General features: G+C 51.9%; 1 protein-coding gene across 2 annotated transcripts in view; it reads left to right on the top strand.

The window, feature by feature from the left end:
* The window catches only part of MYO18B (myosin XVIIIB), a 250,529-nt gene that overhangs the window by 160,640 nt on the left and 76,778 nt on the right, over positions 1–13,111 (top strand). For both annotated transcript variants that reach the window (XR_011441307.1, XM_070275312.1), the window contains exon 35: positions 12,840–12,953. Coding sequence is in view for 1 of the 2 variants with exons in the window: in XM_070275312.1 (XP_070131413.1) it covers positions 12,840–12,953 (114 nt within the window). In the remaining variant the exon portion in view is untranslated. The remainder of the gene's footprint in view (positions 1–12,839; positions 12,954–13,111) is intronic.

Genomic DNA, 13,111 nt, shown 5'->3' with positions numbered 1-13,111 from the left:
CGGAGCAGAGAAGGACGTGGTCAGAAGTGCTCGTGAAAAATGGCAGGGTTCCAGGTCCAGCTGAAGCACTGATGTGCGACATGCCAGGCTCCATCAGCAGCCTGGGAGAAGGCTCCCTCAGACAGAGCATCTTCTAGAGTCCCTGGGTTCTTCCCAAATGGACAGGCACCCCCTCTGCCTATTGCCCCGCTGTCCAGAATCCCAAGCGAATTGTTAATCTCTTTCCACCCACTTTCTCTCCATTGGGAGCCTTGGATAGATCTCAGATCATGTCTGAGGTTTAAGACTCTGCTGATAAAACATGGAAGGTTCTAGAGCGAGGTAGAACCTTTTCGATTCAGATCCTCCCTCTGCTACCTAATTAGCTATAGGATTTGGGGCAAGCCACTCTCCCTTTCCCACTTAAAAGGGGCCGTGGTATTCCTGGCTCCTTGGGTTGACATAAAAAACACGAGACCATGGATTTGAAAGAATTCTTGAGACTGAAAACTATGAGACGATGATTTCAAAATGTAGAGCTCCCCTCCGGCTCCCTGGTCCCCCACGCTGGTGTTGGCTGTTGGAAACCTTTGGTTTCTGGGCACACGATTTTACAAGACCTCGTGGAACAGGCAGACAGGTGAGGTGTGGGGTGACTCTAATGACACCTGCTCCTCAGGAGCCAATTACTAAATAATTCCCATGGAATGTTTCCACTGGAAACAAACTCATCTGGAGACACCAGCAACTCCAACAACCAAGACACATAATTGAGATAATTGCTGTGCATAAATAACACCGTGAGGAGCAGATGCTGCCACCTGGCTCTGAGGAGAGAGCTGAAGACGTCTTCTCCAGGACAATGGTTCCTCCTTTTTCTTCATTGGATTCATGCTCTTGACTTTTGTCTCCTCCCCAAAGGGACTACGTGATTTGCTTTTTGTTAAATGGAGAAGAGTTTGCACTGAGTTGCACTTTATTTGTTTGCTTAATTCATGCCAGGGGCTGTATTCACCACTTCCTGCCGAGAACAAAGCTGTCACCCCACCTCTCTTCTCTCACAGTCTCCTGGGTTTGCCCCTGGGATAGGACACAGGATGCCCTCCCACTTGGCCCCTTTGTGTACCTGTCTCCTCATTCACCTTCCAACGTCTTAAAGGCAGGAGTAGAATGAGTGAACATGTTATAAAACTTGTCCAAAGTCACAAAGGTAGTAAGAGATCGAGGTGGGGTTTGAACCCACGGAGTCTGACTTCAACACCTGGGAACTCAGTAACCACTAGCCCAAAGCACCAATGCGCCTCCTGTTGGCCCGCTGCCGTCTCTGGGCGCTCACATCCCTTCTGGAAGCCCCGAGTGCTCCCGTCGGCCCTTCCGCTGGGGGATTCTGGCTCAGCTTCAGGGGACCTATTGGGCCTGGTGCATCCGCTGCACAATGACCTCCCAGGGGTGGTCAGGTCACAGTCTGAGGTCCTCCTGTGAGCGCACGCGAGACCTGTAACTCTTGATTCCTCCCCAGCGCCCTTCGTTGGGACATTTGTCACCGCGTATCACGCATGCTCCCATGAGACGCTGTAAACAGCTCATAAGCTCTGGGAAGATGACCCTGAGGGGAGTTTTTTGTGCGACTGAATGCCTTGGGGACACTTCTCCCCAGCCAGGGACCACAGGACAGGCGGCTGGAATGTTTTATTTGAAGAGACTTTTTTTTTTTAAAGATTATGTTGGAATGAGTTGATTCAATATTAACATAACCTCCTGTCAGAGGAGATAAAGACTGAATTGTAATTGGTTAAAAACATGGTTATCATGGGCCGGTTCACCCCACAAATATTGACACTTCGAATACGGTGATGGATGAGGTGGGAAAGGCGGGGTTCGTTATAGGCAGGGCGTGCCATTTATGCATCTCCCCCAAAGGGCCTGGGACCGTTAGCTGTGGAGGGCCAGGCCCCCGGAGCAGCTCAGCCGGCCACCAGTGTAATAATAACCATCTCGATATTGATAGTGAGCATCCGTGGTTTACATCGTGCTGGGCACAGGGCCGAACACTTGGATGGCATGACCTCATTCTGTCCCCCCATCTCACTTGAACACAGTGAATTCCGGGAGGGCAGGGCCTCTTCAGTTTGGGGGCCTGAGCGTAGCAGTGTGTCTGCATCCAGCAGGCGCTCAGTGAACGAGGAGGGACTGACGGGATGGCCTGTGACTCCACCGGAAGCAGCTCGTACGATGTCCACCTTACGTAGGAGGAAACTCAGCATACAGGAAACTTGCCCAAAGTCACAGAGTTTCGGAGGAACTGAGATTTTTTAAAAAATAACAACTTTTGACAGCATTTCAAACTTACAGAAAAGTGGCAAGAATAGTTCAAAGGACTCCTGTGTCTCCTCCTCCTCCTCAATTCATTAATTTTTAAAATTTTGCCACATTTGCTTTCTCATTCTCTAAATTATATTTTCTGCATTTTTTGAAAACACGTTACAGACATGAGACTCCTTTGCTCTAATCAAAATCGGAAGATTTAACGTTGATAAAATACTGTTTTCTAATCCGAGGGTCAGCGAGCTGTGGCCCACATGCCACATTCAGGGTACGGCCTGTTTTTTTTGTTGTTATTTTGTTTTTTGTTTTTTTATTACTGCCTCAGAGCTGAGAACGGTTTTCATGTTTTTAAATAGCTGCATTTAAAGTGTTTAGATGACTATCTACATATATCTTTCAATTTTGCCCTTTGGCCTGCAAAGCCTAAAATTTACTATGTGAACCTTGAACAAAAAGTTTCATCTTATTTGCTGACTATTCGAGTTTTTCCCATTGCCCCATGAATGTTCTTTATAGAAATTTTTCTCCCTGTTTAGGATCCAACCTGGGATGCAAAACGGCTTGCATCAGTCTTCATGATGTCATAGGTCCTCGGCGTTTCTTTGTATTTAATGACGCTGGCCTTCTCGGAGAGCTCGGGCCAGCTATGTTGTAGAATATTCTTCCATTTGGGTGAGCTGGAGTTCGAGCCTCCTTCTTTTTTATTTCAGAGCCATTTGGATTTGTGCAGGTCTGAGGGTGTTCCCGGGGCACAGGACTTCCAATGTGAAAACCAGAAAAGTCTTAAGCAAACAGGGATGAGCTGCCATCCTATAGCCAGCGTCTGAGGCACTGAGTAAGCCTGGGGAGGAGAAAAGGGCCCCTGGCCTTTCGGTATGGCCTGTTCTCAAGGGGTACCCGTAGGTTTAGGGGAGAGCGTGAACGGACCAGAGGCCAGTTTAAGAGTCTTTTCTCGATTATCTGCTCATGTGGCTGCTTCAGTGAATTCTCACCATCCACTTGTTCCAGCCTTGTGTCTTGCTTTTCTTGCTCATTTATGCACGTGAGACTCATTGCTATTATTCTATATTCTAGTTGATTCATTCTCCTTGCTATTTTATGAGACGACACCACAGTTTATCCATTTTGACATTTATGGACATGTAAGTTGTGTCTAGATTTTGGTTATTAGGAATACAGCCACTGTGAACATTTTTCCTACGTTATTTTACTTGTGCTGGGGCACAAGCGTGTGCATTTCTGTAGAGTGTGTACACCCAGCCGCATGATGTCTCTGGCTCATGGTACACATGTTTCTTCAACTGTAGTAGATACTGTCAAATGGTTCCCCAAAGCATCTGTGGGCATGGGCACTCCCAACAGCAGATGCGAGATGCCACAGGCGTCCCATCCTTGTCAGCACTTGGTACTGTCGGTCATTTGCATTTTAGCCATTCTGAGGAGGACGTGTTTTTGCAGTTCTATATTGCGTTTCTTTGATGAATAATGAGGTGGATCAGCTTTTCAAAGTCGATCGGCCACCTGGAGAGCTGCTTCTGCTGTTCAAGCCGTCTGCTCATCTTTCTTGGGTGGTTTTCTTACTGATTTGTGGGATATGCTGAGTGTAAGCTCTTTGCTGGGTGTATGGCAAATATTTCACCCCACTTTGGGGCTTGCTGTTAGATTCTCTTAGTGGTGTCATTTCATGACTAGAAGTGCTTCATTTTAAGGTCACCCAACTGATCAATCGTAGATATTTTGGAACCCAAATTTAAAATCACTTGGTTAGGCAGAGGGTGTCTGGTTAGCTGAATGCTGTGGGTAAGTGAGTCTTGTGGTGCAGGATGGTGGGAAGCCCACCGCCCTACTTGGGGGTCCGGCCGGGCCTCGTGGTCCTGTGCCCCTCTGCGCTGTCAGGCTCTCCTGAGTTGTTCTACTCCAGGAACGGCAGAGCTTTCTTTGTAAAGTGAGGAAGATTTGAGCTATCCCGGAGCTTTTCAAGCGTGTATGTGTCTGTTTACTTTTTAGCAGAAGCAGCCCCCTTGTTGAAGGGAAATCTCATTAGAGGGCCCTCTGCCTTGAGCCTCCCCTGGCCAGCCCTTGACTGGGCTCCCCTCATTTATCCCGAAGTGACCTCCTTCCAGCTTGGAAGAAAGGGACCCACTTGGGGACCCGGAGTTTGGTGAACAAGTCTATGGTCACTGTCCCCGTCCAGGTCATTTCCTCCTGCAGGGGAGGGTCCTGCCCACACGGCCCGCCCCTCATCCTTCCTAGGGAGCCCACTGTCTGGACACCAGCCGGCGTCTGGGTCAGAGACCTGTGCTTGGGGGGCCCCGGGGAGCAGATGGGCAGCGGGTGGCTTCCCTGGGGGGAGTGGGGCTCGAGTGGGCAACCCACGTTGAGGGGTGGGCAGCTCAGGCTGCAGACTCAGGCAGCCCTGCTGACTGGCCGGGTCTAGCCTTGTGTCTTGCTTTTCTTGCTCATTTATGCACATGAGACTTACTGCTATTATTCTATGTTCTAGTTGGTTCGTTCTCCTTGATATCAATAAATGATGGTCCTGTAGCACAATGTAGGGGAAATTATGGAATGTTTCATGTGTGCCCAAATAGCTTGAGATCAAGGACACAGAATGGAACCACAAAATGGTCTTAGGAAACGTCCCCTTGGGGCCTCTGTCATCCAACTTCTGAGTCTCATAGACCATTGGTGGACCTGGCTCTTTTTTTTTTTTTTTTTTGAGGAAGATCAGCCCTGAGCTAACATCTGCTGCCAATCCTCCTCTTTTTGTTGAGGAAGACTGGCCCTGAGCTCACATCCATGCCCATCTTCCTCTACTTTATATGTGGGACACCTACCACAGCATGGCTTGCCAAGCGGTGCCATGTCCGCACCTGGGATCCAAACCGACAAACCCTGGGCCGCTGAAGCGGAATGTGGGAACTTAACCACTGTGCCACCGGGCCAGCCCCTGGCCTGACACTTTTTTTTTTATTTTTTATTAATGTTATGATAGATTACAACCTTGTGAGATTTCAGTTGTACATTTTTGTTAGTCATGTTGTGGGTACACCACTTCCCCCTCTGTGCCCTCCCCCCACCCCCCCTTTTCCCTGGTAACCACCGATCAGATCTCCTTATCAATATACTAACTTCCACCTATGAGTGGAGTCATATAGAGTTCGTCTTTCTCTGACTGGCTTATTTCGCTTAACATAATACCCTCGAGGTCCATCCACGTTGTTGTGAATGGGCCAATTTTGTCTTTTTTTATGGCTGAGTAGTATTCCATTGTGTATATATACCACATCTTCTTTATCCAATCCTCAGTTTCTGGGCATGTAGGCTGGTTCCACATCTTGGCTATTGTAAATAATGCTGCGATGAACATAGGGGTGCAATGGACTCTTGAGATTTCTGATATCCTAGGTTCTTAGGATAGATACCCAGTAATGGGATGGCTGGGTCATAGGGTATTTCTATTTTTAACTTTTTGAGAAATCTCCATACTGTTTTCCATAGTGGCTGTACCAGTTTGCATTCCCACCAACAGTGTATGAGGGTTCCTTTTTCTCCACAACCTCTCCAACATTTGTCACTCTTGGTTTTGGATGTTTTTCTGGCCTGACACTTTTAATGTCTCCATTTCATAAATTTGCTGGATCTCAGGGCTCCTGTGGTGTGAGGTGCTGGTGAGCCCCTTCAGGGAGAGCCTTTCTGTGGGAGGTTCATTCTCCCGAGAGTCTTGATGGGATGTCGAGGCCTGGAAAGGGCTGCCATTAGCCCGCCAAAGACACCATTTCTTAGACAGAATGCTTCCCCGGGGCATTTGTGATGCAATATTTTTAAATCCTCTGAGTTGTTCAAACCAGACCCAGAAATCCAGGTTCTAACCGTTCTGCTGAAATATCAGAATTTCTGCTCTCCCCGCCTCGTTCCGTCTGTCTAGCCAACCCATCGAGGAGCTTTAATAAGTCCAGAGGAAACATTTTACCCGGGTATTTAAAGCAGGCAGATGGCTTCGCGGAGGAAAGTGACGCTATTCATGGGCTTGTGGCGGATGGAAATGCGCCGGTGCCCTGAGTGAAAGGAGGTGGGTGCTGGGGACACAAGGGCTGCGATGAACTCAGAGAAGGACTCATGTGCACAGGGGGTGCTGTGTGGGGGCCCAGAAATTGCCTGGGTTTGGAGTCTCCTCCTCTTCAGTCTGGCCTTGGGCAAGTCACTTCCTCTGCCCGGGCTGCCGTTTCCTCCTTTGTAAACTGATGAGGGCTGTTTCCGTCCTTGCAGGGCTGGTGTGGGCTATAGGGGTAACGACCGTCAGGTGGCCCACGGGTGCCTGATGCAGTAGGTGATGAAGAAATCTTCCCTCCTCTGTCCCTCAGTGAATAATCAGGAAGGGAGAGTATTTATCCCTTCATGGGGAGGGATCATCCACAGGGTAGGTAAGCTGTAAACGATGTTATTCTATCACAGGGTTTTGGGTAGGGCTATTTTGATCCAGCTTTGGCAGAACAGCATCAACAAACACTATCTCCAGTGGTTTTGAGTGTTTACTCTGGGGCTGACACTGTATGTATTGTTTCCTCTAACTTGCTCACTCATTCTGTATCTGGGTTCCAGGTGACCGCAACCCAGCTCAAATTGGCTGGAGCAGAAAAAGGGAATTTATTGGCCAAGATATCTGGAGTTCTGAGGCTAGGACTGCCTTCAGGTTTGGCTGGATCTAGGTGCTTAACAGTGTCATTAAGAATGTGTCTCCTACCTCCTCAACCTTGATATAACCTTGTAGTCTTAGGAAGGCACTTCCTTCTTGGTGGAAAGAGGACCCTCAGACACTCCAAGCTTGTGTTCTGCATTAGAAAGAACCAACTTTGTTTCCACGGCCCCAGCAAGAATCCTTGCGTCAGCCATGCTGTTTTCCCACAAGCAACCTCTATGGCAATGGGAGGTGGTGCTCTGATTGGCTAGGCTGAGTCACGTCATCTTCTCTGGGCCTGAGAGGGCAGGGGAAGCCCCACCAGAACCACATGGACATTTGGGGGGGTGCACATTTTCTGCAGGGAAGATGGGGTGTAGATGCTGTGCAGCCACGTCATAAGATTTCCCCTACAGAGCGTGTGCGGTGGGCATCCCTGTTGCAGATGCAGTGCAGGGTAATGCCTCAGAGTGGGGACTTGGTGGCCAGATGGCCTAGGTTCATCGCCCAGATCTGCCACTTAGCGCTTGTGTGACCTCCAGCAAGTCACTTGACCTCTCTTCCCTTCGGTTTCCTCAACCGTAACAACAGGCATGGCCGTTGACGCTACCTCAGTGTGTTGCTGTGACGGTTAAATGAGTTAACACGGAAAAGTCTTGAGAGCAGTGCGTGGTATGGAGTAAGAACTCATCTTCATGATGTGCGTAGCATCCCCTAGACTTGTGCAGTACACAACGAATACAACTATGCTCAGCAGTCCTGTTTAATGAATGTGAACCATTTTCTCCCCCATGTTATGGATGGTGAAAACCGAAGCTCAGAGAGGCTAAGGAAGCTGCTCAAGGTCACAGGCTGGTAGATAAGAGGAGCTGGGGCTGGAACCCAATTCTGCCTGACCACTGGGTCTGCGCTTAACGACTGTGTGATGCTGTGTGATGTTGAATGTCCCCCTTGCAGGAGATGAGAGGCCGTATTGGGAGAATGTACCCCTACCCCCATCCTTTGGTGACAGGTGTTTGGAGCAGTGCCTGGCACAGAGGAAGAGCTCGTTCTCACACCCTATGTGCGTGGCGTCCCCCACGCTCCTGCGACACTTTCATCCTAGATGGCGCTCATCTCCTCTTGCCCCTGAGGACACCAGGCTTCCAGGACCTTTAGCATCCTCCCACAATCCCCGAAGAGTCGGGACCTCCCCGAACATCCCCACACCAAAGCTGAGAGACCCTTAATTCACCCACAAGGTTGGGAGGCACGTTCCCACCCGCAGCTGCAGTCTGGGGGGCCTGGGAATGGGCGCATGCTCACAAGTGGAGGCTCTGGGCTCCCGGGGCTGGGCAGCCAACGATGCCCTCCTGGGACACGTGCCCCTCAGAGCGGGAGCAGACTCTGGGGACAGTGACCGATTTAATGAGTGGATGATAGAATGACAGAACGTGCCGGGGTGAGAGAGTTTTCTGGCTTTCAGAGGTGTTTTGATGCTTTGTCCCCCCATACGTGTGGTATTATTGTGTTGGTTTTACAAGACACAAGATTTGGGAGAGAAAGAAAAGCAGGAAATCCATACCAGTGGCCTCGGTGAGAGTCTCTTGTGGGTCCACTCCCACGCGAGGTCTAGACAGGGATGGAAGCCACCGGGGTCTCTCCCTCCCCCCAATGCAAACCCAGGGGGGCTTGTCCATGGGATCATGACGGTGACCTGGAGCTCAGAGGTGTGAGGTGGCGGCTGTCCCCCCTGGGGCTTCTCATTGGCGCGCCGGCTGCCAGGGCTGCAGAATGGACCCCTATAAGCCTTCCCCCGGAGCTCCGTGTCACCTGGCTGCACTGTCCCCCTCTGCTCGAACCCCTGTTCTGCCAGGATCCCCTCCCGGGAAGGCATTTTGAAAGCCCTGGTGGATAGTGTCGCACTGCCGGAGGATGCCATCCCGGCCCGAAGGTGACTTGCCACCCGACTTCATAAAAACGTCCGTCAAACAGCCCCAATCTGGAAGTAATGTGCAGTGAGATATTCCTACCCCAGCTCATCCATAACAGGAAATCAGCCCAAGATGGCCCTGTATTTCTTCCTGCTCCCTAAAGAGTAATAAATTGAAATTTTTAAAGCTCGGCGTTAAGATGGCTTGTCAGCAGCAGCCCGGAGGCTGCCCAGTGAGGGAGGCTTTGGGCTGGAGAATTTCCGGTCTCGGCCATCCAGATGCTACTAAAACGCGGGCCTGCTGGACGTGTGTGCCTCTGGGCTCGGCACCTGTCCGCCCATCCCAGTCTGCCGGGAAGCCTAAAATTCCTCCTTGAGATCGTGGGTGCCCAGGCCCTGCGGCATCCCGGCAGCGTGACCTTGACAGCCCCTGTGGCCTCTGCTTCATTTTCTTCCCCTCTAAAATGGGGACAAAAACTGCCACGTCTCAGGCTGTGAAGGGGATGAAAGGGATGACCCACAGCCACACCCGCCGGTCCATTTGTAGGGTGCTCTCAGTGCCGGGCGTGTGCTACGCACTGTCGTGTTTTCAGTCATTCATCCTGGGAGTACCCTGTGATGGAACTGTCCCCATGGCACAGATGAGGAAAGCGAGGCATAGCCACCTTCGAGGACTGGCTGGAGAGGCAGATCCCGTGGGTCTGGATCCAGGGCCCCAGCTCCGACCTCCACACGCCGTGGGATCTGGCACTTCAGTGCCACCAAATGTTGGTTTCCTTCCTCTTCCCTGCGGGGTGAACTTGTTCATCTCTGGAAGTTTCTAGTAACGATGCATGTCACTGCCCCCACATTGATTCAAACCCTGAACTCCGTCTGTTCTCTCCAGTTTGTTTATTTACCTCTCCTTCTACAGGCCCCACCCTGGGACAGGCCCTCATGACACTGTCTGAGTGGCTTCTATTACGGCACCAAGTCTCTGAGCTGACTGCTTTCTCTGCAACCGAGCTCTCCCTTTATTTTAATCCCTCCTACCCATGTGGTCAGACTTGCCATGAGGGGCTGTGGAGCCCAGTGGTTAAAAGCTTGGGGTCTTGAGTTGGACCAACCTATTGTATCCACTGACCAGCTGTGTGACTGTGGGCAAGTCACTTCCCCTCTCTGAGCCTCAGTTTCCTCCTCTATCCATTAGTCTTCCTGGTGGCACCTTTGTCCTAGAGCTGTTGTGGGAGGTTCTGGAGCAAGGCAGACGAAGCACAGAGCACTGGAGACGGTCCCCAAGCAACAGCAGCAGGTGTGGTGTTCATGCCCAAACCCTCAGGGCCAGGATAATCCTGCCTCTAACCCAGTGTGAGCGGAGAACACCGCCAGCAGCCGTCTCCATCAACAGGGAAAGGACGGAGCATTTCTGGATCGTGCGCCATATACCACCTGTAAAATGGGGATCAAAATAGAGCCTCCTTTCTCCGGTGGCTCCGAGGACCAGCAGCATCACGCAGATGCGACCCTCAGCCACGGGAGGAGCGGAGCAGGCGGGCGCTGCTGTCGTCCTCTGCGGCTCTGCCCTGTTGTGCTCCTTACAGTGGCCCTCGCTCGCCTCCTGGCCCTGGGCCGAGCGACTTGGGCTGGAGCGGGGCCCTGCATGATGCCTCCCGTCCACCATTAGTTGTCTGACATCACCTCCATGATGGCCCATCTGCTCCTGTCTGCTCAGACCTTTTGTTCTGTGCACACCCACTGTGCAGTCTTCCCTTTCTGTCTACTTCCGCTCTGACTGGAGCACCTCCTTCCTGGAGGACCGCAGCAGCATCCTTGCTGGCCGCTGTGTTACTGATCTTGTCCGCTAAAGCCCATCCTCCCCACAGCAGCCAGAGGAAGGTCATGCCACCCTCCTTGGAAACCGCCAATGGTTTCCCTACAGACTGAAAATAAACCGCAGCTTTGCGTGCTGGCTCACAAACCTCACTGAAGTGACCCCCATTCACTTCTTCTGCATCACCTCCTCCTCTCTCTCTCTGTCCAGTTGTCCAGCCACACCGGCCATCTTTCCATTTCTCGGCACCAAGTTTGTTCTTGTTCCTGCCCCAGGTCCTTTACACTGGCTATTGCCTCTACTCAGGGCACTCTTCCTCCTAAATCTGCACACGGCCGTCTCCTGTGCATCTTAGGTCTTAGCTGAAACGCCTCTCCTTAGTGAGGCCTCTGGCTTCTGCAGAAATCAGGGGTTGTCTTTGCCCTGCCTCCGGCAGGGGAGCCCTCCTTCCCCTCTCCCCGCCTTGCCAGAGGCCCTGGAGCTGCCTTCGGGAAGGTGAGACTGTGCCTGACTTCAAGCTTCCTCTGTCGATTATGCTGTAATGATGCCGATCACCTCCCCTTGCTCCACATCATTTTTCTCGGTGTGTTTCTATTCCTCCCAGTCGCTGAGGAAGACGGGCCACCAAGTCCTCCTCCTCCAGGCCCTGTGCTGAGCCCGCTGCAGGAATAGACTGTTCTCAGGGTCTCGAAAAGGGGGCTTTTGTGGATTTCGGTTGCTGGCAGTTGGGTGGGACTGGAGCTAGAGGTGCCGGTGTGGGAAGCTGTGGGAGTGGGCCAGGGCCTTGACCTTCGAATGGATGAAGCCTCCCTTCTCCCTCTCTGCCTTCCATTCACATTATCATTATTCTAACATCTGGGGCTGAGTTCCTGGACACCATTTTTTTTTTTTTTTTTTTTTGCTGAGGAAGACTGGCCCTGAGCTAACATCCGTGCCCATCTTCCTCTACTTCATATGTGGGACGCCTACCACCACATGGCTTGCCAAGTGGTTCCATGTCTGCACCTGGGATCGAACCAGCGAACCCTGGGCCGCCGAAGTGGAACGTGTGCACTTAACCACTGTGCCACTGGGCCAGCCCCAAGGACACCCTTTTTTTTTTTCTGCCTTTTTGCACCAACTTTAATGGCATTAACTGTTTTGGGGGGTGCTATCAGCCTGGCAGTTGAGAAAGTAAAAGTACGCTGGTCTGGACTAAATAAGTGATATCTTTGCTCCTTGCAGCTGTGTGACTCTGGGCAAGGCCCTGGCCCTCTCTGAGCTCCAAGTGTTTTCCTTAAGTGATTTCTAAGGGTGTTTTCTGCTCAAAGATTCTAGAGTTCAGGAATCAAGGGGAAGCTGCCTTAAGGGGAAGACGGACTTAAGATTTATGCACAGACGTGCTTTTTTTCTGTCTGCCTTCTGGGGCCATGTAGGTAATTGTATCTATCTTGATGGCCCCCCTTGGCTAAGATGGGAGGCCTACTGTGTGCAGGTGGGCGGAAGGATGAGAAAGAGAGACTGTTTAAGTCAGTGACCCTTAACCTTGGAGAATCCAGTGGAAGTCATGAATTGCGACCAGGAAAATGCTCACATGCAGAATATTTTGCATTCCTTTTATAGGGGCTTCCCAATTCTGGAACCGGGTTAGAAATGTCTACTTGGCAAGTCCCCAGTGACCTCCAAGCACCTCCTCCAGGCAGCCTTCCCTGACCCCATCCCGGTCCCCAGGGTCCCCGTGCCCCCCTCCCTGTACTCCTCCTGAGAGGCTGTCATTACCTGTCCTTGCCGCTCTCCCCCACGGGAGGCCAGGGCCCGGCCTCACTGTTTCCTGCGTGCCCATGACTGGCCCTCAGTGGGCGTCAGCAGATGTTTGCTGAATGGAACTGGGGCCAGCTCCTGGCACTGAGGCCGGGGTGGCCTGGCCTTATTTCACGGGGCAGGGCCGGTTCAATTGTGGGCGCGCTCAGACCTGGCGGCCTCGGATGCAGGCACACTTGCTTCCCCGAATGTGGGCTGATGAACAGTTGTGAAGACATGGGGGCCGCCTGGGAATTATACCGCCGCGTGAGGGGGGCGGGCGGGGCTGGACGGAAGGACATACAAGGGGGCAGCAACGGGACTTCTCATTTCTCCTCCCCTCCCGCCTGGTCCAGCTGGAGCAGAGTGAAGCCAAGTGCGAGGACGCCTTGAAGACCCAGAAGGCGCTGACTGCCGACCTGGAGAGCATGCACAGCGAGCTGGAAAACATGACCCGGAGCAAGACCCTGGTACCTGTCCATTCCTGGGGCTGTGGGGACTCGGCCAGCACGGGCTCTGAGCTAGCATGGGCCTGCTGTGTGCTCAGCATGATAAGAGGGACTAGGGCACTCAGTGTACTGTAGTTGGAGGTACAGAGACCCATTGTAGACCTACTGGGTGTTCCACA

Source organism: Equus caballus, chromosome 8, assembly GCF_041296265.1.
Source record: "Equus caballus isolate H_3958 breed thoroughbred chromosome 8, TB-T2T, whole genome shotgun sequence".
Classification (NCBI taxonomy): domain Eukaryota; kingdom Metazoa; phylum Chordata; class Mammalia; order Perissodactyla; family Equidae; genus Equus; species Equus caballus.
Note: the sequence above shows the minus strand (reverse complement) of the source record. Positions and strands in the feature narration are given on the sequence as shown.